The sequence below is a fragment of the Oryctolagus cuniculus genome, chromosome 2, assembly GCF_964237555.1.
Source record: "Oryctolagus cuniculus chromosome 2, mOryCun1.1, whole genome shotgun sequence".
NCBI lineage: Eukaryota > Metazoa > Chordata > Mammalia > Lagomorpha > Leporidae > Oryctolagus > Oryctolagus cuniculus.
Window position 1 is genome coordinate 147,040,262 of NC_091433.1, and position 26,927 is coordinate 147,067,188.

General features: G+C 39.7%; 1 protein-coding gene across 2 annotated transcripts in view; it reads right to left on the bottom strand.

Annotated features, from left to right (window-relative positions):
* Positions 1 to 1,364: 1,364 nt before the first annotated feature.
* The window catches only part of CFAP36 (cilia and flagella associated protein 36), a 40,891-nt gene continuing 15,328 nt past the window's right edge, over positions 1,365 to 26,927 (bottom strand). Inside the window, exons 4-10 of one of the 2 annotated variants that reach the window (XM_002709861.4) lie at positions 16,314 to 16,428; positions 12,979 to 13,066; positions 11,273 to 11,324; positions 8,553 to 8,655; positions 2,958 to 3,094; positions 2,401 to 2,550; positions 1,365 to 1,524 (exon numbers count right to left, since the gene is read on the bottom strand). In XM_002709861.4, coding sequence (XP_002709907.1) covers positions 1,423 to 1,524; positions 2,401 to 2,550; positions 2,958 to 3,094; positions 8,553 to 8,655; positions 11,273 to 11,324; positions 12,979 to 13,066; positions 16,314 to 16,428 — 747 coding nt within the window. In that variant the 3' untranslated portion in view covers positions 1,365 to 1,422. Of the gene's footprint in view, positions 1,525 to 2,400; positions 2,551 to 2,957; positions 3,095 to 5,554; positions 6,537 to 8,552; positions 8,656 to 11,272; positions 11,325 to 12,978; positions 13,067 to 16,313; positions 16,429 to 26,927 lie in introns of those variants that run through there. The other variant, XM_051842884.2, reaches the window with a different exon arrangement.

Consider the following 26,927-nt stretch of genomic DNA (forward strand, 5'->3'; position numbering starts at 1 on the left):
AAAGATGGATGGGGTTGTTGGGGAGGGTGCCACAGCTCTGAAAGTTTCTTATGGGTCTTCTACTTTCCTGGTTACCTTTCCACAGGCTGCAGAGAACTATGCTAGGGTTACTTGTCATACAAAAGACTACACCAGTGGTATCATTTCCCTCAGCAGGCTCAGTCACTTGTCTTTGTTCCAATAATAGCTTTTCTGGAAAGATTGAGTAATGAATGTTTTTAACATCTCCCGTGTTCACTTTGCTTCAAATGTAAAATCCATCTTAAAACTGCCCAGGATAGTTGATTGCACTGCCTCATACCTAGTATACCCCCAGCTTTTTTTATTCTTTTAAGATTTTATTTGAAAGAGCAGCAGAGAGGGCCAGCGTGTGACTCACTTGGTTAATCCTCCGCCTGCGGCGCCAGCACTCCAAATGGGCGCTGGGTTCTAGTCCTGGTTGCTTCTCTTCCAGTCCAGCTCTCTGCTGTGGCCCGGGAGTGCAGTGGAGGATGGCCCAAGTGCTTGGGCCCCTGTACCCGCATGGGAGACCAGGAAGAAGCACCTGGCTCCTGGCTTCAGATCAGCACAGCACTGGCCGTAGCGGCTGTTTGGGGAATGAACCTGTCTGTATCTCTACCTGTCCAAAAAAAAAGCAACAGAGAGGGAAGAGACAGAGGTTCCATCTGTTGATTCACTCCCCAAATAGCCACAAAAGACAGCTGGGCCACGGTGCCAGCACAGCCCCTAACTATTTTAGTCCACCCATCCTAAAAATGAAAATTTAATAAAGTAATTTCCATGCTTTAAAACTTCAGTGGCTTCCCACTGCCCATTATTATTAAAGTTTAAATCCTCACATTTCCTACAAGGCCCTGTACTACCAGTACCCCACCTATCTCCAATTTCATATGCTAACCCCTGGACTCACTCGACACAGAATCCACTTACTCAGGATGTGCTTTGTTCTTGCTGCAGAGCCAGAATTAGTTATCTCCATGCAATCACCCTTCTAATCAGCTTAGACGCTTTCTCAAGGAGGCTCAGCCAGCCCTGCTCACAGCACTCTGTACTTCCTAACACTTTGCTCTTTGAGCTTTCTTCACCAGCCCTATGAAGGCAGAGACCTTGTCAATTTAATCAACTGCTATATTCTTACTGCATATATGTAGTATAGTGCCTAGCACAAATACTAAGTAGAATGAATAAACACACTACAAACTGGTTTCTATATCCTCTTCTCCAAGAGAAAACTGTATCCAGAAATTGAATTTAAACAGATCAGTGTAAGCTGTCTTCCCTACTGCCCTTTTGCCTCAAATATTTAATAATGAGCTTATATTAGCATTTACAAAAGCAAGGATTTTTTTATAATAGACTTGGTATAAGGATTAAATAATTTATTTTTAAGAAAATTTGAACTATTTTGCTATTTTTTTAATATTACTTATTAATAACTTCTTCTTTAAGTTTCTCTGCAAGCAATCGCCTCTTTAGTAATGTTTCCTTCTCTTCTGCTGTCATTTCTGGTTTCTCTGTCATTTCCTTAAAAAAAAAGAAAAAGAAAACAATTAACCAGTGGTATAACATGGACTCATTTTTCTAACACTCCCAACATACTGCCTCAAACAATTAAAGAAATATGCAGTCAGAGGGTCAGAGGTGTCTCTGTTAGACTGCAGATACTGTATTCATACATTAAATTATCCATGACACTGTATTTTGTGGCACTGAGTCCCACTGGTTATTTACAAACGATGTAAAGAGTCACATTAAAAAGAAAAAGACATATTCAGGAAAAAATTAAAATTCAGGGGCCAGCATGGTGGCACAGTGGGCAAAAGCCATGCCTGGAACACTGGCATCCCATATGAGCACCAGTTCGAGTCTGGCTGCTCTGCTTCAGTTCCAGATCCCTGCTGATGCAGCCCTAGCCATTCTGACCATTTGGGCAGTGAGCCAGCAGATGGAGCATTCTCGGATTCTCTCTCTCTCTCTCTCTCCCTCTCTCTCTCCCTCCCTCCCCCATAGATTAGGTTTCTGAAATATCTTCTTTGTAAAATTTCTTGCAGGAAGCTCTTGAAGATGGCTGGTATACTAATGCTGCTCTAAGGTAGGACAGTTGAGACATTTCAGAAGACTCAGGTGAAACAGATTGCTGACCCTTAATCACTCAGATCAGGGCAAGTGGAGAGCCAGAAAAAAAATGCATAATGAAGATGCTACTATTTGTCCCTCAGAAACTCTTCATCACAATTATCTCATTTCCTAGAAATGTTTCAAGCAGCTGTTGCACTAGCAGGATGATTAATATAAGTGGATCCACCAGCAAAATCCATTAGAGGCTTTCTTGCACATACTCTGAGTGTGTTAATTCCACTCCTACATTAGCAAATGTTGACATACTAAAGCTAGACATACCTCTACCTCCCCCACGGGTTTTCCTTTCTGCTCCGCATTTTCTATCTGCTTAGTCCTTATATCCTTCCTCATGGACATCAATTTATCTCTCTTCTGTTTCAGATAGTGTTCTCGTTGCCGGAGCTCTTCCATTCCAAGTGCTGACAAATTCTGGGTCAAATGAGAAAAGGAACTATCTAAATTCAAGTCCATATAATAAATGGCACAGATACCCACTGACTGATGCAATTAGATCTTTGATTTTAATGATAAAGAAAGCAAGTACACACTGTTCCCAGTACCTTATAATTTTGTTCATTGTTCTTAAAAAGTGATGTTTTTCTGTGTGGGTACAAACTGTTGAAATCTTAATATATACTAAATTGATCTTCTGTATATAAAGATAAATGAAAATGAATCTTGATGTGAATGGAATGGGAGAGGGAGTGGGAGATGGGAGGGTTGTGGTTGGGAGGGAAGTTATTGGGGGGGAAAATGCCACTGTAATCCAAAAGCTGTACTTTGGAAATTTATATTTATTAAATAAAAGTTAAAAAAAAGTGATGTTTTTCACTTACTGCTATTGGTCCTTCAATGCTTGCATGTTCTAAACCAGGATTCTTCAAGTCCTTCTGTGGAAGCGAGGGAGTTTCAGGCAACATATCCACCTTTCTTGCCAAGGGTTGTACTGACTGATTAGCAAAATGCATTTTTTCTGGCAGTAATTAGACAATGAGACCAATTAGACTACTTTAAGAAACATTAAGTATTGCAGTAAGTTCAGCTTACTGAGTTAATGATGGTAACACTTTTTTTTTCACATTCATTCAATCAACAAAAATTCAGTGCCCATAATGTGTCAGGCATTGGGTGAGAATAAACCCAGTTGCTATCCTTAAAGAACCTGAACTCTAACCCTATAATCGATGACATTTCAATAAACACCAGTTTCCCGTTATCTGTACAGTACTGTAGCTACAAAAAGATATAATCCCTGATTAAAGATTAGAACTCTAATATAATTACAGGGGTGGGGAAACTTTTCTGCCAAAGGCCATCTGGATATTAATAACATCATTCATGGGCCATAGAAAATTATCGACTTGAAAATTACCTTACTATATATATGTATTTAATTTGAGTCCCACGTGCAGTTGCCTAGGCAAGGCCAGACCAAATGATTTTGCAGGCCTTATATTGCCCATGGGCTGTATGGTCCCAACCCTGCACAGGTGCTCCATAAGCCAAGTAAGTAGTATACTTATCTCTCACTAATGTAATTGGTTTCTAAACTTTGCATGCAGATAAAAAAAACTCTAAGTGACTATACATTTTCAGAGCAATTAATATAAAACTACAACTTTGTTATGCAGAAGTGCCAGTAATATCTATAATTTTTGTTTTTAACTACATACTGAAGATAACTAAAGATTTCTAAAACAAGCAGAACTTGGAAGCACAAATAGCAGGATAACTCCATGAGCTATTCGATGGCTGTGGCAAGAACTAGGATTAACATGCTGATTGCTCCTAAAGGCATTTGATTATAAGATTGTGTTTTTTTAAAAGAATATATAAAAACATTTTTATATAAGTGCATGGACTATGAAAGAAAGCAGAATGATATCAGCAAAGATTTAATATAAAAATGATGCTGAGAACTAAAAGTGTGATGGGAGAACTTATATACATGTCTCTATTAAAAACGCTGGCTCCATACTAAAACCAGAAATAGAACTTGGCTGCACAAGAAACTTGACAAAGGACCACTGCTGCAGCACAGAGCAGCCTGACTGCTGTACTGGGGAGATTGGACAAGAAAAGCTCTACGGGCCTTGGACTGTCAGGGAAGTCTTCATGAAAGATGTGAACTGGAGCTAGCACTGCAAACCAACCCAGACCGGGAACTACAGAACTAACTTTGAAATAAAGATGAATTTAAAACAAGTTGGGCAAAAAGTACAGATAGAGTCTAAACATGGGCTCTCTTACTTCAGTAGAGGTCACTTTAGTAGAGGTAGACTTGTCTCCCACATATGGAACCACAGAACAGGAGAAGGAACTGCTCAAATGATTGCTGAGAAGGGGGGAACCTATACATACAGACATTTGTGTTCAACTCATGTACGTTTCTGGATACTTTTTGCCATGAGTCTATTATAAACACATTGTTTATTAGGGTACTTCAGAAAGTGTGGAAAAAGTAGAATTAAAAGTTAATTATGGAGGGACTGGTGTTGTGGCGTAGTAGGTTAAGCCTCTACCTGCAGTGCCAGCATCCCATATGGGTGCTGGTTCGTGTCCCGGCTGCTCCTCTTCCAATCCAGTTCTCTGCTATGGCCTGGGAAAGCAGTGGAAGATGGCCCAAGTCCTTGGGCGCCTGCACCCGCGGGGGAGACCCAGAAGCTACTGGCTCCAGGTTGGACCAGCTCTGGCTGTTGCAGCCATTTGGAGAGTGAACCACTGGATAGAAGACCTTTATCTCTGTTTCTCCCACTCTCTGTAACGCTACCTCTCAAAATAAATTTAAAAGATCTTAGAAAAAAACTTAATTTTGGTGCAAAATAATTTGAAATGCATGCATAATTTTTTCATAACATACATTCTCCAATGAATTTTTTAAAGATCTTGCATGAATTTCAAAATTTTCTGCACCAAAATTAAACTTACATCTTAATTCTACAGGTTCAAGGTTGTGGTACAGCAGGTTAAGCCTCTGCCTGCAATGCCAGCATCCCATATGGGTGCTGGTTTGAGTCCTGGCTGCTCCACTTCCAATCCAGCTCCTTACTAGTGCTCCTGGGAAAGCAGCAGAAGATGGTCCAAGTGCTTAGGCCCCTGCACCCATGTAGTAGACCCAGATGAAGTTCCTCAACCCCGGCTTCAGCCTGATGCAGCCCTGACCATTGCAGCCATTTGTAGAGTGAACCAGCAGATGGAAGACCTCTCTCTCTCCCCTCCCCCTTTCCCCCCACCCCCACCTCTCCTCTCTTTCAAATAAATACATCTTTTAAAAAATAAATAAAATAGGAATAGAAAGAAATTTCTTCTAAATTTTTCCCCCTAAGATCAGGAAGAAGATAAGAATATCCCCTTCTCAACATTCTAATTCAACACTGTACTGCAAATCCTCCATAATACAAAAAGATAACAAAAAGGAAATGAGGTACATTGATAAGGAAGAAAGATGTAAAACTATCTTTATTCACAGATAACATGCATTGACCAAAAAAAAAAAAAAAAAAAAAAAAAACCTGGAATAAGCAATTATAGCAAGAGTACAGGGTAATCAAAAATAACTTTCCTTTACACCAGTAGTAAGTAAATTAAATTTGAAATTAAAACACAATACCACGTATATTGGCACCCAAAAAGTGAAACACTTGAAGCATACAATCTAGTAAAATACACACAAGATTCACATAAAAAAAAATTTAAGATTCTGATTAAAGAACTCAAAGAACCACATAAATGGAGATATTCCATGTTCGTAAATGGGAAGACCCAACAGTGTGAATATGTAAGTATAGGTTCAATATAATGCCATGAAAATCTCAGCAAGTTATTTTGTGGATATTGAGAAACTTATCCTAAAAATGTATATGAGAAAGCAAAAGAACCAGAATAGCCCAATAAATACTGAAGAACAAAGTGGAGAATTGATACTACCTAATTTTATGATAATCAAGACAGTATGTTACTGGCAAAAGAATGGACAAACCAATCTGATAGGAGAGAAAAGAATCTGAAAATGGACACAAACTTAGTCAACTGATCTTTGACAAAGGAACAAAGGTAACTCAATGGAGAAAAGCTAGTCTTTTAAACAAACGGGGCGGGGCTGGCGCTGTGACGTAGTGGGTTAAAGCCCTGGCCTCAAGCATCTGCATCCCATATGGGCGCCGGTTCAAGTCCTGGCTGCTCCTCTTCCCAACCAGCTCTCTGCTATGGCCTGGGATAGCAGTGGAAGATGGCCCAAGTCCCTGGGCCCTGCGCCCACGTGGGAAACCAGGAGGAAGCGCCTGGCTCCTGGCTCCTGGCTTCAGATCGGCTCAGCTCCCACCGTTGCGGCCATCTGGAGAGTGAACCAGCAGTCGGAAGATCTCTCTCTCTGTCTCTGCCTCTCTCTATAACTCTTTCAAGTAAATAAAATAAATCTTTAAAAAAAATAAAATAAACAAATGAGGCTAGAACAACTGGACATACACATGATAAAAGAAAAAAAATCTAAACGCATATGTCACATCTTTCACAATAATTAATCCCAAATGGATTCTAGCACTAAATGTAAAGTGCAAAACTATAAAACTCCTAGAAAGAAACATAGAAATAACCCTAGAGGGCTGGCGCTGTGGCACAGCGGGTTAAAGCCCTGGCCTGAAGTGCCGGCATCCCATATGGGCGCTGGTTCTAATCCCAGCTGCTCCTCTTCCAATCCCACTCTCTGCTATGGCCTGGGAAAACAGCAGAAGATGGCCCAAGTGCTTGGGCCCCTGTACCCACGTGGGAGACCCAGAGGAAGCTGCTGGCTCCTGGCTTTGGATCAGCACAGCTCCGGCTATTGCAGCCATCTGGGGAGTGAACCAGTGGATAGAAGACCTCTCTCTCTGTCTCTACCTCTCTGTAACTCTATCTTTCAAATAAATAAAATAAATCTTAAAAAAAAAAAAAAAAAAGAAATGGGGCTGGCACTGTGGTACAGGGGGTTAAAGCCCTGGTCTGAAGCTCTGGCATCCCATATGGGTGCCCGTTCTAATCCCGGCTGCTCCTCTTCCAGTCCAGCTCTCTGCTGCGGCCAGGGAGTGCAGTGGAGGATGGCCCACGTACTTGGGCCCTGCACCCCATGGAAGACCAGGAGAAGCACCTGGCTCCTGCCTTTGGCCATTGGAGGGTGAACCAACGGCAAAAGAAGACCTTTCTCTCTGTCTCTCTCTCTCACTGTCCACTCTGTCAAAAAAAAAAAAAAAAGTTGGAATCTGCACTTTCTGCTCAGTTTTGCTGTGAACCTAAAACTGCCCTGAAACACTTAAATAAAGTTGCACTCCTACTTAAACTTACTCCAATTTCAAAGTTCTTCTCAAGTGCAGAAAATTTTAAGATTTAATCAAAAGACAAAGGTAAGTCACAGTTTCACCATTTAAAAGCTCAGTGATCTTGGACAAGGCACTCAAGTTCCCTGAATTTCTTATTTAAAAAAAGATAAAAGAAAAATAAGGATCCTAATATCTAACTCACACAGTTATGTCAGTTATGTTTTTTAAATTTAAAATTGAGAAAAGAACATGCATTTAAAACTATAGAAATCCATGATAAAAATGAACTGAATTTATGATCACAATCCAATTTCTGTTCCAGAATTACTTGTTTTCTCACACTACAGGAAAGCAGAGAATATTGCGAGCGGATTTGTAGCATATTCAACAAGTACATCACCAACATATCCTCTGAGGTGTGCCATAAATTTTGGATTCAAAGACACACTTTTGACTAAATATCTAGACAAACTGGGGCCGGCACTGCAGCTCACTAGGCTAATCCTCCACCTGTGGCACTGGCACACCGGGTTCTAGTCCCGGTCGGGGCGCCGGATTCTGTCCCGGTTGCCCCTCTTCCAGGCCAGTTCTCTGCTGTGGCCCGGGAGTGCAGTGGAGAATGGCCCAAGTGCTTGGGCCCTGTACCCCATGGGAGACCAGGAGAAGCACCTGGCTCCTGCCATCGGATCAGTGGCAGCCACTGGAGGGTGAACCAACGGTAAAGGAAAACCTTTCTCTCTGTCTCTCTCTCATTGTCCACTCTGTCAAAAAAAAAAAAAAAAAATAGACAAACTGGATACCTCTTATTTTCTAACTGTGCTTTAATTCATTAAAAAAGTAATTTAATATTGTCTTTACAAGTTCAGTCTTTGACAAACACCAAACAACCATAAGCAAGGAAGAGAATACCAGATTTTACATGAGCATATGTTGCAGGCTGCAGCGTGGCACAGGCCGGTGACTCCTCAAAGGCCTCTCACTGCTCTGGGTTCCAGGCTTCACTTGGAAATTTTGGGACAATACTCTTTTTCAGCTAAGTATTTCCTACTTGCAACCTCTTTAACTAAATTCACAAAGACCTTTTAAAATACCAATCCTCCATCCCAGAGTTAGAGAAAGTACAGTACCCCTCAACCTTACCTGAGGTTGAATGCCCAAAATGTTCACCACTTCCTTGGGAATGACTCATCTTCACAGCTTCACTAGTATGCTCTGGGGGCTCTTCTGTTTTATCCTCTGATAACTTCAGGAGTCCATAATACAATTTTTTAAAAAACACAATTTAGATTTATTTAGATAATTCACTACCTAAGGGATACAAAAATATTTCTTAAAAAAATTACTCTCTACTGACAAGTTAGTGAATAAGAGATCCTCTTTTCCCAAAGTTCTTAAAGATTCTGTTAGCACTGTATAGCTCCTACTTTATGAAGGAGGTAAACTTCCATTTCCAATCATGTGATAACTCATATGGTTAGGACTTCAGACAGTGAAAACTGGGTTCAAACCCAGGCTTCACCCTCAGTATTCACGTGACTCTGAGCAAGACCAAGAAATACTCTAACAGAAATAAAACCACTGAACTATGGTTTTCCATTTAAAATTATATATATATATGTATACTTACACACATATATATACTTATATGTATATATAAGCATACATACATATATATATATACTTATACATATATATAAATAAAACATACTTTAAATGCTTGAAGTAGGCACATATTTGTTTCCATTTCTACAATGGGATAGTATATATACGTCAAAGAAATCATTCAAATCTTGGAAAATAAGTTAGCTAACATTTCCTTAAAAATAAGGGACAATTGGGGGCCATGTTGCTGCATAGTGAGATAAGCCACTGCCTGCAGCACTGGCCACCGGTTCGAGTCTCAGCTGCTCTACTTGCAATTCAGCTCCCTGTGAGGGCACCTGGGAAAGAAGCAGTGGAGGATGGCCCAAGTGCTTGGCCCCTGCACCCATGTGGAAGGCCTGGAAGAAGCTCCTGGCTTCGGCCTGGCCTAGCATCAGCCATTGTGACCTTTGGGGAGTGAGCCAGCAGATGGAAGACCTCTCTCTGTTTCTCCCCCGCCCCCCACCTCTCTCTATGTAACTCTGCCCTTCAAGTAAATAAATAAAATCTTTTTAAAAAAAATTAAGGGAAAATGCAATCACATGTAGATGATTAGGCAATTCACAAACATCTAAATTTTAAGTCCCTATACGTTGGGTGATAGATACATGGGGACTCATTATCACCATGTTTCCATAATGAAAAAATCTCAAAAGAAAACCAAAAATATACCCCTAAAACATTAGTATTCAAGAAACCTAATATAGTTTGCATTTAAATCAGAGAGTCACTACTGTCATCTAATAATAGTTTAGATCTAGTTTCTGTTCTATATCCTTATATTTAAAAATCCTGGGGCCAGTGCTATGACACAGCAGGGTAAGCCACTGCCTGCAGTACCAGCATCCAAGATAGGCACTGGCTCAAATCCTAGCTGCTCCACTTCCAATCCAGCTCCCTGTTAATGGCCTGGAAAAGGCAGCAGAAGATGGTCTAAGTGCTTGGGCCCCTGCACCCATGTAGATGACCCAGATGAAGCTCTTGGTCATTGGCTTCAAAATGGCCCAGATCCAACTGTTGCCGCCATTTAGAGAGTGAACCAGAAGATGGAAGATCTGTCTTTCTCTCTCACTGCCTCTCCTTCTCTCTCTTTAACTCTGCCATTTAAATAAATCAATCTAAAAAAAAAAACTTTATTAATATCTAAGAACTGCATCTTCATTTACTAAAAAAAGATCTACTCAAAATTCATAAATCATCTCTTAATCCCAAAACATCTCTCTTCTGTTCTTCATTAAGTACCCTGGAGTAAAATAGGTTTTTCAAAGACAGTGAAATGATACAAGCACATATCATAGTGACTGAGAGGGAAAATTCTTTCAAATGATTGAGAGAGTTTATATTAGGTTTCCCCTTCCCTTCAGGGAGACTGAGAAAATGTGGAAAAGGAGGCAGCCAGAAAAGCGGAGAAGCTACATGTTTAATTTACATACAGGAAAGATTAGGCATTTTATGGAAACGATTCATAATGGAAAATCAGTATATATGGAATTGTGATAATGCATCATTCTGCTTCAAGCTGATAATATCATAAAGCCTGCAGGGAACTTCAATTGCTGTTTCAATACAGTAAAGGAATCATGAAAAGTAGAAAAGTAAAATCTTTTCCCTAATCTTCTTTTACTCATAATCTTCCTTTTATTAGGAACCCTCTAAAATAAATGGTTTTATAATTTTCAGAGTTAATAACCTCTTTATTTATTGAGGAATTTAAAAGGTAGCTGATTAATTATGAAGAGAGTAAACTTACAAAGAAAGTAATCCTTTATAAGTATATACTTTCTATATTAAAAAGTATAAAAATTTAAATAGGGTTCAAGTCCCAACTCCGCTTGCAATTTCAGCTTCCTGCTAATGCAGACCTTGGAAGGCAGTGGTAATGGCTCAGCTGGTTGGATACCTGCCACCCACATGGGAAACTTGGACTGAGTTCACAGTCTGGGGCTTCACCATGGCCAGGTACTGACTGGTACAGGCATTTGGGAAGTGAACCAGTGGATGGGAGCTCATTTTGTTTGTGTTTCTTTGTCTCTATGTCTCTCAAATGATAAAATAATAAATAAAAAGTTAAATATCAACCCTATGTTCAATACAATATGACTATTCTGAGAAACTGAGTAGTTCCACATAAGCTTAAACTTCAACAGCAAAACCCAGGTATAAACTAAATAAGAGAAAAGAGCAACAAACTATACTTCTGTTATATGTTCTACAGGCACCTGTTTTGTTCTCTTCCTTTCTTCCTCCCGGTCATATTCCTCTTTTGATTTTCTGAAATATTCAAAAATAAACAAAAAATAAGTTTTCTTTTTTGGTCAAAGAACAAATATTCAATCAACCAATATGCTAACCTAAGATTACAATACAAGCACAGCATTTTGGACACATGGATGGACAATAATCAGATTTTGCTCTAATGTGGCTTATGATCAACCGAGAAAGATGGATACAGGCATAGACATCATAACATAATTAGTAACATAAAATACAGGTTTACATTTTTATTCTAGAAATTTGACAACACTAGCTGAACAAAGACTAACAGAATTAAAATCTTAAACCCAAATGCGAATAGCAAATTCTACCAAAAGACTTTCATCTCCCTCTTGAGAAATCAACCACACCCCTCTTGATAAGAGCCACCCCCACCCCAATTCTAGCTTTTCCAACACCACTTGAACTATCGTAAAGTACTCCTCATGCCACTGTGCCAAAGCCTATTAACATTTATAAACTGCTTTAGGAAAAAAGGTCAAGGGCAACTGCTTTTTGCATATGTTCATAACTACTACTAACACAGTTACAGACCCCCCCTCAAAAGCTCTCAGAAAATAAAATCTAAAAATACAGTAGTGATCACTTTTCAGATCACTGGTCAACCAATAAGGCCAATCCAGTCAAAACTTCACCATCCTCTGACCCAAGTACCCTTACCTCTTGAACCTGTAAACTCAAAGCATTTTAGGTTATCCCAGGCTCTTATCTGTCCCTGCCATGGAAAGTAAGACCTGGCAGAAAAGGACTCAGTTTGTCTACATACCTGCCTCACTCCCTAAAACCACTCAAACTCCCTAAAGTTAAACACAAAGTCCCAGGCAGGGCTCCTGCCTTAGTCTCCCTCAAGGCCCATTCTCTTTTGTTTTGGGGCTGGAGATGAAGTGTGAAGGTGGGGCGACCACAGGATGCTTGAAGATGGTCATGTGTAGTGGGAGAGCTGGAGAAGCAGTACCCTCAACGGCCAGTGACTACAGGTATACTTTTGTCCTAAACCTGGCACAAAAATTAGGTGCTGCAATTGCCCCTCTCACCCAAAACTACAGCAGAGGTTAGGGGACAACCGGTCCTAAGAAAAAGAAAGGCCCACCAACCTTTCTTAGTTCTCAGTGGGCCCCTGTGGTGGGCTTCACACTTCTTGAAAGGTATCTGCCTCAGAATCATGTAATGGGAAGAGAAAGACCAACAAGACACACATCTGGGATAGATGCTTCCCAACATCCTCTCTCTCTTCCAGGTTATCCAATCTGTGGAATCTGGATGCCCAGCCTCCTACTGTGAGCTACCACTACAAACTGAGATCCAGAAACCATGGAGTATCCTGCTCAATTCAGGTTACTAACCCCTCTCCAGGGATCAGACTGGGTATACTGCAACTTCTTTTCATCATTGCCTAGTTTCCCATTCCCACGATGCAGGTAGGGAAAAAATCCTTTAATTTGGCTAATCTGGTATGAGTCATCTGAAAGTAATTTTTTCTGTCCACTAATAACAGTTATAAAATGATAAAAAGTTATAAAATGATAAGTCATTTTGATGGTCTTCACAGACAAATTTAGATATTTTGCTACTTCATAATATTTTCTGACTAAAAATATATACAAATAATATGCCATTACTAACGATTCATTCAAAAAATAAAGCAGAGTACCTAAGAACTTCCCTCAGGATTTTCATCTCTTGCTGTTCAAGGTCATTGGTCATATCAGAGCCATCTGTTAAGCAGTCAGGTAATACACCTGCTCAAAATCAAAGACCACACAGAAGAATATCAACTCAACTGAAAACATTTATTTCTCACTGTTCTAGTTTGTCAAGTACAAATCAGTTTAAGAAATGACATATAAAAAACATTCAAAGCTATTATCTTCTTAATTATTGCCTTTAAAACTTTTTCTCATTTTAGGGGCTTCCCCAGCACCACCAAGAAACCAACAATTTACCTGGAAATATATACTAGCAATTGTTTGTATTGGCTAGTAAAAATAACAAAGATGTATAACAATAAAATTAATGTTATACTGTCATCCATAATCATATAATATCTGAGCATATACTACTAGAATCATTGAACAAAGGTTAATAATGACACTATGCAATCAAAGGTGTCCCTTAAAAAGTAAAATACAATTTTGTTAACTGAAACAACATTTAATAGTCTATCCATACCACAACAGATGCTATTAAACAAAAGGGCCTTGCTTACTATGTGTAATGAAAGCATAGTGCTAAGCACTTGTGGGGATATAAAGAGAAATAAACAATCTGTACCCTCGCAGCTTCTGTTTGGATGTTGGTTTATTAACTATGAATCACAGCAGTACCAACGTTGGCCCAAAGCAAATAAACATTCATGGCAAATCATTTTAAACATTGGTTTAATTTACTTTATTGGTTATATCTTCCTGATAAGCAAGCAAATGCATTCAGCATTCCGTTCACATGTATAATTATATTCTACAATACGAGCAGAATCTCTCTTAATTTTTACCCTCTATCTCTTTATTCACACGTGACTGGGATTTGGGATGTGCTCTAAAGTAAAGTAGCTTTATCATTTTAATCCCCTTGATGTTTACAGGCATTTTTGAGGTAACTGCAGATTCACAAGCAGTTGTAAAGAAATAATACACAAAGATGCTAGTGCCCTTTACTCAGTTTCCCCCACATTAACATCTTGCAAAGCTACAGTACACTATCACAACCAGAAAACTCACATCTGTACAACTCATCAACCCTAAGTGCATTTGTGTTCAAAAGATATAGAAATTATTCTCCTAGTAACATCTCTAAGGAAAATTAAAAATATTAAGGGAAAGACAATGCAACAGTATAAAATATTCCAAAACCACCAAAAATAATGCTGATTTGCATTTCCCCCAAATTCTTTTATAAAATATAACCAAGAATCCAGAGAATCTTTGGCTTTTTCTCGTCACAATGACAATTTTCAAACAATTTGCAATTCTGAGTACAAACAACCTAGATCTAAGGTGCTGACACCCCTGGATCTAAGTTAAGCAACATTCTTAAATACAAGTATTAAAAATTCTGTAGCAGAAACTAAGTATCAGTTTAAGTGTAAGCAAACTGTCCCACACTGTGGACTGACAGTAGCCATTATTCCACATCACTCCCCTCCTTCCTTGCTAATATATCCCAGGTTTTGTGCAGTCATCATGTAGCCAGCTTCTTAGAGGCTGGGGCCTCTGCCTCCCCAGGAGAGTGACTCATGATTCAGCAATCATAATGATTGCATTCCCCACAGCTGATGGTTTTAAAAAGGCAAGTGACCCCAATCCCAATTTATAGGACCTAAGGGGAAAACTCGAGGGCTTCCATGAAAGTGCGTCTCACTAACAAAATGAGATGTACATGAGGACCTTCATGAGACGCTCTTGAGTCTGCATTTGAAACAGCCAGAGTACAATCATGAGGGAAGATCCTGAGAATGGCAGAGTTAGATACAAAGATAGAAAGTATCAGGGTCTTGATAAATAACATCATTAGTCACTAAATTTACTAACTCTGGATTTGTCTTCCTTTCCTCCATTCCTCTGAACTTGTTTTGTGAGATAACTTCTAATTGCATAGGCCATTTTCAGTGGGGTGTTCTGTAATGGGTGGCCTGAAGTGACTAGCTGATACAAGCTGAATATGTATTGGTTCCCTTTTGATTATAATCTAAATGAGTTTCCAGTTAAATTCTAAACTGAACACTACAGAGTCCAATGTCAAGTTCACTATTTGTTTTAGCAAATTCTACTAATATAAAATAATTATTAAAATTCTCTATTCCACAGGTCATAATAAAGCATAGTTTCAGGAAAATTCAGAGGAAAGTCTTTCATAAAATAAACCATGTTAGAAAGACAAAGAGAAGAGAGACTATTTTCCAAATTTATTTGCACCAAAATAACAGCACTGTGTCATGCATTCTTCCGGATTAGGGGAACATTATCTCCTACCCAGATTAACAGCTCTATTAACCTGCTGTGAAAAGCATGTTAGGATTTTAGGGGATGTTTATGTGTCAGACAGAAGAGAAGGAGAATCCCCAAAAAGGAATCAGCAACATCCTGTTTGCACTGCAATAATAAAAAAGCCCTTCTGATTTTCACACGTTCAAGGAACAAAGGAAAATTCTTGCTGCCAAACCATTAACGAGGTTATGAGCCATAAGCAAAGAATATCAGTGACAATATATCGAGTAAAGGCACACACAGGAATTAAGGTGAAATAACCAGAGCCAAATAATGAGAATCTGGGTTGAAAGTGAGATGGTATAATAACAAGAGGGATGGTTAGAAAGTCATCTGCTCTGAATGAGGAAGTCAAATGTAGTTCAGTTACACAAGAGGGACACACAAGCAAGCGGAGCTAAACAAGAAATCATAGTCAGGGAGGAAACACAGCCAGAGTACACCTGGGCTTTGATTATAAGGCTGGGGCAATCATATCTGCCCATTGCCCTTGGTTCTCAATGTGGTTCTCAATGTAGTCCTGTACCAGCAGCTTCAGCAACACCTGACAGCTTGTTGAAAATGCTAATTATCGGGCTCCCTTTCAGATCTACTGAACGAGAAACTGAGAGAAAGTCGTATGTGTTTCAACAAGTCTTGCAACTATTCTGCGTGCTCACAGAAACTTGACAACCACTGTCAGCTACAAAGGTCCTAACAACGATAAGACAGGAGTCACCTTCTCCCATCAGTAACCGTATTTCATAAACACAATGGCTGGGCACAAAATTGAGCTCTCTGAAATACAAAACATTATGAAATCAAATTCTGGTCTGCTTTCTTTGAGATGCAAAGAAAGTGATCAGGAAGTTTACACTCTCCAATCTCTAATGTCAGTCAAAGACTTTTAAAATTAAAATAAATGTATAAAAGGCAGCTATATTTATGACTCTATCAGAATAGCCCAAACTGCAACAACAAAAGGAGGCATGTTTCACTTAGATTCCTAACTTCAACAATTTACCATTTCTCTCTTGAATTATCCGAATAGCCTGCAGCTGCATTTCAATGTTCTTTTGGACCATCATTGCTTTAAAGATCGTAAAATCTTCTGCTGCCAACACGGGTTGCAAAATGGCCTGTGGAAAGAAATCTGGAAGTTAAGAGAAGATTTAAGTTTTTAAAGTATTTCCCACACATTCATTCAAATAATTTCTACCACAAAACTCTGCATTAACTCAAGAATGCTAAAAAAAAATTTAGATGACTCAAAAGGACAATTTTAAGACTTTATTTTGAAAGCTTTTGCAATAGGATTCTCATGAGGTTGACTCTCCAAATCCTCATGCCTCTTTCTGTAAGCTACAGTAGACAATGATAGATTTTCCAAATGAACCAGTGCTGAATGACTGAAAAATAACAGGAATCTCGCTTACTTTTTAGAAGTTACCACTTCAGTATCTGGATTTGTTTATCAGCCAAAATAATAATAACTATTTAGTTCATATTCTGTCACTTGATTTGTTTTATGAATGATGTTATTCAGTAACTACAAAATTATTTAATAAAAGTACCAAATTAAATTGGGGGGCACATTTGGTGCAGAGATTAAGACACAGTTTGAGATGCCCACATCCAATATTAAGTATCTAGACTGTGAGTAGCTGGGTGCATTTCTGATCCAGCTTCCTGTTAATGTGTGCCCTGGGAGGCAGCTGGTGATGGCTCAAGTACTTGGGTCTCTAACACCCACATATGAGACCTGGATTGAGTTCTGGACTCCTAGCTTCAGCCTGGGCCAATACCAGCTGTTGCAGGCATTTGAAGAGCAAACCAGTAGATGAAAGATCTCTGTCTGCCTTTCAAATTGAAAAAAAAAAATTAACAAACTACCAATATTACAAGAATGCAGTTCAGCTGTCTTCTATGAAGAACGTTTCATGAAAGAGGTGGAGTTAGAAAATACGATGTAAAAATTGTAACTGGGAAGTCTAATAAACAAAACAGACAAGGACTATCACTGAAGACTCAAATTAATACTTCCTAACTGCTGAGACTATTATTTGGTCTAGAGCAAACCAATTCCCACACTAATCAATGAGATTTGAAATACATGAAATCCCAAAACACTCAGAATTGATCCACCTTACAAAATCTTATTTCCAACTTCACACGATACTAATGAACAAGCTGGCCACACAAAATCATGTGGGCCGTTTACTAGGAGGCAGCAGTAATGACGTCACAGAAAACACCTCAATAAAAGCGACCTCAAAGAATTCTATCCCAAAGACAAAGGAGCTCTGCCCTCAACAAACAGCTCACGACCTAGACAACTGCATTCTAACACTGCAAAGGCAGTGCTCTGTGATACCTACAGAGTCAACTGTAGGGAAAAGATGGAAGTTTCTCTTAAATTCACAAATATGGTCATAAGGCCCAAGGGCAAGATAAGGCAAATAGGCTTCATCTGTGTTTGACTGAAAGTTGCAGTATTGGAAACAACTGTGGGTAGCATTTGCGAATTATTAGTGATGTCTTCCAGAGTCCTTACAGGGGGCTACCAGCACGTACTTCATCCCTATCACTAACAGTCACTGAAGGACATTGCTGCTGATGGCAACGTGTCAACCAGAGCTTCAGTCAGTAAGCCAGAGGCTGCACTGATATTTAAAGTTATACTGCAGTGCTTCTCAAAGCGTCACCCTTCACCCTTCTTAACAAATGCAGGAACGAGGGACTGTCAAAATGAATACGCCTGAGCCCTGCCTCAGACTAACGAATGTAGCTGTCTGGAAGATGTCTGTCAACTTATTTCCCCAGGCAATTAGTGTAACATTAAAGTTTGAGAACTTTAATGCTGAGAATTAGTATAGTGGGCAATAAAATCAGCCTTTGATAGCACAAGCTTTCTTCCAGCTTGACCACGCACCAGCTTTGGGACTCTGGACACATCATTTAGTCTTCAAAGTTTCAATTTCTTCATCTGGAAAACCAGTACAACAACAATAGTATTTATACTGTGTTTTACTGAATCCAAGACTGCATGTATTAGTAAAATAAACCGTTATTTTATGTGCCACTAAAGGGAAAAACCCTAGCAATTAAACTATAACACCAACAATTATAAAATGCATTCTTATTGCAGATATGAAATTTGCATCTTTGAATAAAAGAAACCCAGTAACAACTTCCTGACTTGGTATTGATATTAAATGAGAAAGCCCAGTTGCCATGAAGTTGTTAAGTTGTTGAATAGTATACCATTTTTTTTTTTAAAGATTTATTTACTGGGGCCAGCACTGTGGCACAGCAGGTTAATGCCCTAGCCTGAAGTGCTGCCATTCCACATGGGCACGGGTTCGAGACCCAGCTGCTCCACTTCCAATCCAGCTCTCTGCTGTGGCCTGGGAAAGCAGTGGAAGATGGCCCAAGTCCTTGGACCCCTGTACCCTGCATCTTAGAGTTATACAGAGAGAGGAGAGGCAGAGAAAGAGAGAAGTCTTCCATCTGATGGTTCACTCCCAAGATAGCTGCGACAGCTGGAGTAGCGCCAGTCTGAAGCCAGGAGCCAGGAGCTTCTTCCAGGTCTCCCACGTGGGTGCAGGGGTCCAAGGACTTGGATCATCCTCTACTGCTTTCCCAGGCCATAGCAGAGAGCTGGACAGGAAGTGGAGCAGCCGGGACTCAAACCAGCGCCCATATGGAATCCTGGCACTGCAGGCGGCTTTATCCGCTACACCACAGCACTGGCCCCTAGCATATTGTTTTGACATTTAATCAGCATTGAAAAGGCTAGAATAATTTCATAGGTACTTTTCAGTTTACAAAGTAAGTACTTTCTCCTAAAACCATCCAGTAAGGGCAGTTAAAGGATCTGAATACAAGAGTTAAACTAAATAATAATAATAATAATAATGTAGCAGTAAATTTCAAAAGCCAAAACAGTCTTTAAGTATCCTTTTAACTAACTGAAATGTCAAACTACAATGTAGGAAGATTATGAGGTAAAGCAAAGATGATATCTACCTTTGAGAAAAGCACATTAAGAAAAAATGTACATTCAGGCTTCGAGAATCTGACTTCGAGGTTAAAAAGATATTCAAACATGTTCGTTCACACTTAGCCTAAGGCTTCTCTGATAATATCACAGTTTTGAAAAGTATAAGTGGTTCCATGCATTTGTGATGCTCCATGGAGAAAGCATGCATAAATGGCTCGCTCTTTCTCTTTCTCTCCCTCTCTCTCTCTCTCTCTTTCTTTCTTTCTTTCTTTCTTTGGACAGGTAGTGTTAGAGAGAGAGACACACAGAGAAAGGTCTTCCTTCTGTTGGTTCACTCCCCAAGTGGCCGTAAAAGCCGGCGCTGCGCCAATCCGAAGCCAGAAGCCAGGTGCTTCTTCCTGGTCTCCCATGCGGGTGCAGGGACCCAAGCACTTGGGCCATCCCCCACTGCCCTCCCAGGCCACAGCAGAGAGCTGGACTGGAAGAAGAGCAACTGGGACAGAATCCGGCACCCATATGGGATGCCGGCACCACAGGCGGAGGATTAACCAAGTGAGCCACAGCACCAGCCCCATAATGGCTATTTCTAAGAATTCAGGTCTTGGCAAGTAAGTATATTTGCTAGACCACAGCCCTGAATGGTGCACTAAACTTAGTAAATATGCAACAAATATTTGTTGCTATTACAAAAAGACTCTATTTTGCTAGCCAGCTTTCTATTACTCTAGGCTAATCAATGTAATTCTTGAGCATCCTTTATGATCATATGTAACAGCAGATTAACAGCTGTCCATACTGCACAGTGACTCAATACTTAATCAAGCAGCACAGATGAGCCATCTAAATGGGAGCTGACTATCTTCATTGCCTTCCTAGAACGGCAATGATCAAAAATACTAAGAAAGATATATATACCTTGGATTGCATTAAAACTAAAAACTTTTGTGCATCGAGACATTATCAACATCATGGAAGAAAATATTTTAAATCATATATTGAACCTTGATTGATATCCAAAATATAAAGAACTCTCAAATCCAAATAAAAAAGTTAAAAAACTCAATTTAGAAGAGGGTAATGGGTTTGAACAGGCCTTTATCCAAAGAAAATATACAAATGGACAATTAGCACCTGAAAAGATGCTCTAATTATTTGGGAAATGAATATCAAAATGACACTATCATCTCATACTCACTAGGATGGCTAGTGCAAAAAACAAACAAAAAACTAAGGACAGAAAATAACAAGTGTTAATAAAGATGTAAAGAAAGTGGAACCCTTGATGGTGGGAATGTAAAGTTATGCCATTATAAGGGCCCGGCACTGTGGGAAAGCTGGGAAAGCCGCTGCCTGCAGGGCTGGCATCCTGGCTGCTCCACTTCCTTTCCACCCCCCTGCTATAGCCTGGGAAAGTCCTTGGGCCCCTGCATTGTGTAGGAGACTCCGAAGAAGCTCGTGGCTCCTGGCTTTGGATCGACCCAGCTCTAACAGTTGCGGCCACTTGGGGAGTGACCCAATGGATAGAAGACCTCTCTCTCTTTCTCTCTGCCTCTGCTCTCTGTAACTCTGCCTTTCAAAAAAAAAAAAATTTCTTAAAAAAAGTGATGCCATAATAGACAATAATATCATCATTAATCAAAAAGTTCAAAATAGAATTACCATATGATTCAGCAATTCTTCTTGGGTGTATATACCCAAAGAAATGAATAAAGGTATCAAAACTAATTTTTTAATTTATTTTATTTGAAAGGTAGAGTTATAGAGATATACATACACAGAGAGAGAGAGAGAGAAAGAGAGAGAGAGGGTGTATCTTCCATCCACTGGTTCACTCCCCAAATGGCCGCAACAGCCAGGGCTGTACCAGGCCAAAGCCACGAGACAGGAGCTTCATCTGAGTCTCCCACATGGGTGCAGAGGCCTCTGCTGCTTTCCCAAGTGCATTAGCAGGGAACTAAGTTGGAAATGGAACAGCAGGAACTCTGATTGGTGCCCATATGGGATGCTGGAATTGCAGGTGGTGGTTTAACCCATTGTGCCAAAACGCCGGCCCAAGAAGCGATTTTTTTAAAGTGATATTTTTAACATTCATGTTCATAGAAGCATTATTCACAATAAGCAGAAAGTGGAAGCAACCCAAGTGTCAGTTAATGGATGAATAAACAAAATGAAGTATACACATACAATGGAATACTATCTACAGTTAAAAAGGAAAAAAATTCTGACAAATACTACAACATTGATGGGCCTTGGAGACATTATGGTAAGTAAAAATTACCAGTCAGAATAAGACAAATATTGTATGATTCTACTTACAGTAGATACCTAGAATAGTCAAATTAATAGAGATAGCCAGGAACTGTGGGGGAAAGGAGAATGAGAAGTTGTATAATGGGTTTAGATAAGAAGTTTTGCAAGACAGTTCTCTGGGTGGTCTTGAACTAACCTGGTTGCCCCTTCTTTCTTGTAATTCCCAAGAATAACTGTACAATGTACTGGGAATGCAGCTTCTAACAAAAGGGGGGGAAATGGCTGGAACTGCTCAGCTTTGCTCTGGTCTCCTTGCTATCAGAACAGGACCCTTTAATGGCTTAGTACAGTGAGGACTGTGACCCCTGAGTCCCTCATTGGCAGTGCAAGTGGGGCACATACAGTTGAGACTCCTTACAGCCCACACAGATTCCTGAGCCTTGAAGAACTGATTTACAAAGAAGCATAGGCTTCCATAGTCTCTTGCTGCCTATGTGTAAATAGTTAACTGTTTCATGTAACTCGGTGCATAGGAATGTGTCCTGTCTCACCAGACTCAGATAAATTTTAAGGAGTGCAGAGTGAACTTGCCTCACAGGCCTGAAAAATGAAAAGAGCTCCAGAGATTAGTTGCATAGCAATGTAAATAACAATGTAAATATTAAAATTGTAAACTATATACTTGAACATGATTAAAATGGTAAACATTATATATGTTCTACCACAATTAAAAATGTTTAAAATATGAACTTTCTAGTATGAAAATTATCTCAATGAAGTTGCTTTAAAAAAAAAAATTAGGAGCTGGTGATGTGGCGCAGCGGGTTAATGCCCTGGCCTGAAGCACCAGCATCCCATATGGGCGATGGTTCTAGTCCCGGCTGTTCCACTTCTGATCCAGCTCTCTGCTATGGCCTGGGGTAGCAGTAGAGGATGGCCCAAGTCCTTGGGCCCCTGAACCCGCGTGGGAGACCCAGAAGAAGCTCCTGGCTTCTGGCTTCAGATCGGCACAGCTCTGGCCGTTGTGGCCAATTGGGGAGTGAACCAGCGGATGGAAGACCTCTCTCTCGCTCTCTCTCTCTCTCTCTCTGCCTCTCCTCTCTATGTGTAACTCTGACTCTCAAGTAAAAAATAAATAAATATGGGCCAGCACCGCGGCTCAACAGGCTAACCCTCTGCCTGCGGCGCTGGCACCCCAGGTTCTAGCCCCAGTTGGGGCGCCAGATTCTGTCCCGGTTGCTCTCTTCCAGTCCAGTTCTCTGCTGTGGCCAGGGAGGGCATTGGAGGATGGCCCAAGTGCTTGGGCCCTGCACCTGCATGGGAGGCCAGAAAGAAGCACCTGGCTCTTGGCTTTGGATTGGTGCAGCACGCCGGCCGCAGTACGCCAGCCGTAGTGGCCATTTGGGGAGTGAGCCAACGAGAGGAAGACCTTTCTCTGTGTGTGTGTGTCTCTCTCTCACTGTCTAACTCTGCCTGTCAAAAAAAATAATTAAAAAAATTTTAAAATAAATAAATAAATATTAAAAAAAGAAAGTTAGAGTAGCTACATTAATTTCAGACAAATCAGTCCCCAGAACAAGAAATCTGATCAGAGATAAAGGGTATAACATAATGATAAAAGAGTCAATTTATAAGACACCTAACAGAGCCTCAAAACGTGTGAGGCAAAAATAGAACTGCAAGAAGAAATACATGAGTCCATGTATTTCAATACCCTCTTATCAGCAGTGGACAGTTCCAATGGAAGAAAATCAGTAAGAAAACTGTGGAACCATAGTTAAGTAGCACTTTTAGTCAACTGAATCTGACATTCATGCATCTCTTCATTCAACAAGAGAAAAATACACACTCTTCTCACACTAATACAGAACATCCACCAGGACAGACAATAGTCTATGCCATGAAACATGACTTAACAAATATAAAGGACAGAAATCATACACTGTCTGATCTCAGGCTACAATGGAATTAAACCAGAACTAAGTAACAGAAAGACAACAGGAGAAAAACATAATAGCTGGAGATCAAACAACACATTCTTAAAAACACACTGGTTAAATTATAAGTATTAAAAGAAATTTCAGAAGTATTTCTAACTAAATAAAATTACAGCTTACCAAAATCTGCAGGATACAGCAAAAGCAGTGCTTAAAGGGAAATTTACATTAAAAAAGAATGATTCAAAATCAGTAATATAACTTCCACTTTAGGAAATGAGAAAAAGATGAGAAAATTAAACCCGTTAGGCAGAAGAAAAGAAATGTAAAAATCAGAGGAGAAATCAATGAAATTAAAAACAGAAAATTAAAAACAAAACAAAAGCTAGTTCATTAAAAAGAAAACAAATTGTTAAACTTCTAGCCAGGTTAACTAAGAAAATAAGAGGAAAGGTATGAATTACTATTATCAGAAATGAAAGAAAGACTACCACTACTGATCCTATGAACATTAAAAGGATAATAAATACTATGAACTAACTCTATGCCCACAAAATTTGATAAGCTAGATGAAACAGATTAATTTCTTTAAAAAAATGTATTATGTATTTGAAAGAGTTACAGAGAGACAGGGAGAGGCAGAGACAGAAATCTTCTGCCCGCTAATTTCACTTCCCAAAAGGCCACAATGGTCAGGGTAAGACCAGGTTGAAGCCAGGAGCTAGGAGCTTCTTCCAGGTCTCTCACTTGGGGCAGGGGCCCAAGCACTTGGGCCATCTTCTGCTGCTTTTCCCAGGACATTAGCAGGGAGCTGGATTAGAAATGGAGCAACCGGGACATGAACCAGCACCTATATGGGGTGCCAGCATTGCAGGTAGTGGCTTTACCGATACACAACGTTAGTCCCATGGGTCAATTTCCTAAAACACAGCCAGACTCACGTAAGGAGAAAAAATCTGAATAGGCTAATAGTTGTTAAATCAACTGAATCAACAATAACTTTCTGAAAGAGAAAACACCATGCCTATATCACAAATGAATTCAATGGTGAGCAAACATTTAAGGAAGAAACTATACCAATTCTTTAGGATCTCTTCCAGAAAATAGAAGAGCTGGCATCCCATATAGGTATGGGTTTGAGACCCAGCTGCTCCACTTCCGATCCAGCTCTCTGATATGGCCTGGGAAAGCAGTAGAAGATGGCCCAAGTCATCTTCTGGGCCCCTGCACCTGGGTGGGAGACCCAGAAGAAGCTCCTGGCTCCTGGCTTAAGATCAGCACAGCTCTGGCCATTGCGGCCAACTGGGGAGTGAACCAATGGATGGAAGACCTCTCTCTCTGCCTTTCCTCTCTCTCTGTGTAACTCTGACTTTCAAGTAAATAAATAAATCTTAAAAAAAAAAAAAAAAAAAAAAAGAAAGGAAGGAAGGAAGGAAGGAAGGAAGGAAGGAGACACTTTTCTCTGAAGGGAGGAGAGAATTTCCACTTTGCTTATGGCCCTGTCTAAATACTAACGAAGTTTGTGGATTCAAAAGGTTTCCATAGCCTAGACAGATCATGTCAAGATGACCACTGATGTCATACATAAGACGCTGTTAAATTAACAACAGGAGTCACTGTGCATTAACTTCTCATGCAGGACCTCTGTCCTCAAAGAGCTGTATTATGATTGCTACAAAGCAGTAAATAACACACTTTGTGCTGTTTTGCCAACAATGCTGACAGCTTTGTGCTATTCCATGTTGTATTATGCGAGTTAACAGTAAAACTTGTTCTCAAAGATTTATTTCATTTTAGTGTATTAAGTGGGGGATATTCTTATGTCACATAAGTTTTAGTTTATGCCTAAGTGTCCAACTCCATTGCTTGTTTTCTTAAGTGCTTCTTTAGTTAAAGAAAAAACTCATTCTCCAAGACTTACTCTTTCTTTTAATGTAGTAAGTGGGGAATATTCTTATGTCCCATAAGATATAGTGATGTCTGAGTGCTCCCAAAAGATGTATTGTTTTTGGGTGCTTCTTTAAAGTTAATTAAGTTTCTAAAAAAAAAAAGAAGTGATTAACTTCAAGATGCAACAACTTCGAACAGCCCTTGTGACTGCTGAGGAACAGTTTATTTTTTTATTTCATACAAATTGTTGAACTCTTAGCATAGAATTGGTCTTCTGTGTGTAATGCTAATTGAAAATGGATCTTCGTGGAGAATGGAACTGGGGAGAGGGAGGAGGGAAGAGGGCTAGGAGTGTGGGTGAGAAGGTGAGTATGGAGGGAAGAATCTCCATATTCCTAAAGTTGTACCTATGAAATGCATTAAGTTTGTATTCCTTAAATAAAAGGTTTCTTTGGGGAAAATTTTAAATTAAAAGTTAAAAAGAGCCTAGGCAAACTGAAGATATCACATCTATTAGAATGTCAAAAAAAAAAAAACACACAATAATATCAAGTATTGACAAAGATGTAGAGAAAAAGGAATTCCCAGTCATTGCTGGTAGGAATTCAAAATGGTACACTTTAGAAGACAGTGTGGCAGTTTCTTACAAAGCTAAATTTAGTCTTACTACATGATCCAAGATTTCACTCGTAGGTGTTTACCCAAATGAGCTGAAAACTATGTCCACACAAAAGCCTACACATGAATATTATAGAAGCATTATTCATAACTGCCACTAGAAACAATCAAAAGGTAAATAGATAAACAGTGGCACATCCACACAGCATTCAGCACATCCATAAAAAGAAAGGAGCTTTTAAGCCTTAACAAGCTATAGTGCAATCTTACATGCATATTGATTAGTGAAAAAAAAATCTGAAAAGGCCATATGCTATATGTTATATGATGTTCTGAATAAGGAAAAACTATTATTAATTGGGGCCGGCACTGTGGCGCAGCAGGCTAACATCCTGGCCTGAAGCACCAGCATCCCATATGGGTGCTGGTTCTAGTCCTGGCTGCTCCTCTTCTGATCCGGCTCTCTGCTATGGCCTAGGAAAGCAGTACAAGATGGCCCAAGTGCTTGGGCCCCTGCACCCACATGGGAGTCCCAGAGGAAGCTCCTGGCTCCTGGGTTCGGATCGGCGCAGTTCCAGCCATTGCAGCCAATTGGGGAGTGAACCATCAGATGGAAGACCTCTCACTCTCTGCTTCTCCTATCTCTGTGTAACTCTGGCTTTCAAATAAATAAATAAATCCTTTAAAAAAATATCATTCGTTGACAAGACTTTGGGTCAAGGCCCAGCAAGATGTATATGAGAAGCACAATGGATTTTTAGGACAATAAAATTGTTTTTTAATGATACTGTAATGGCAGATACATAACATTATGTAGTCAGCAAAATCCATAAAACAACATAAAGTGTTAACCCTAATGTAAACTATGAAATTTAGTTAAAAATAACATATCAATACTGGTTCATCAGTTGTAACAAATATACCACACTAATGCAAGGTT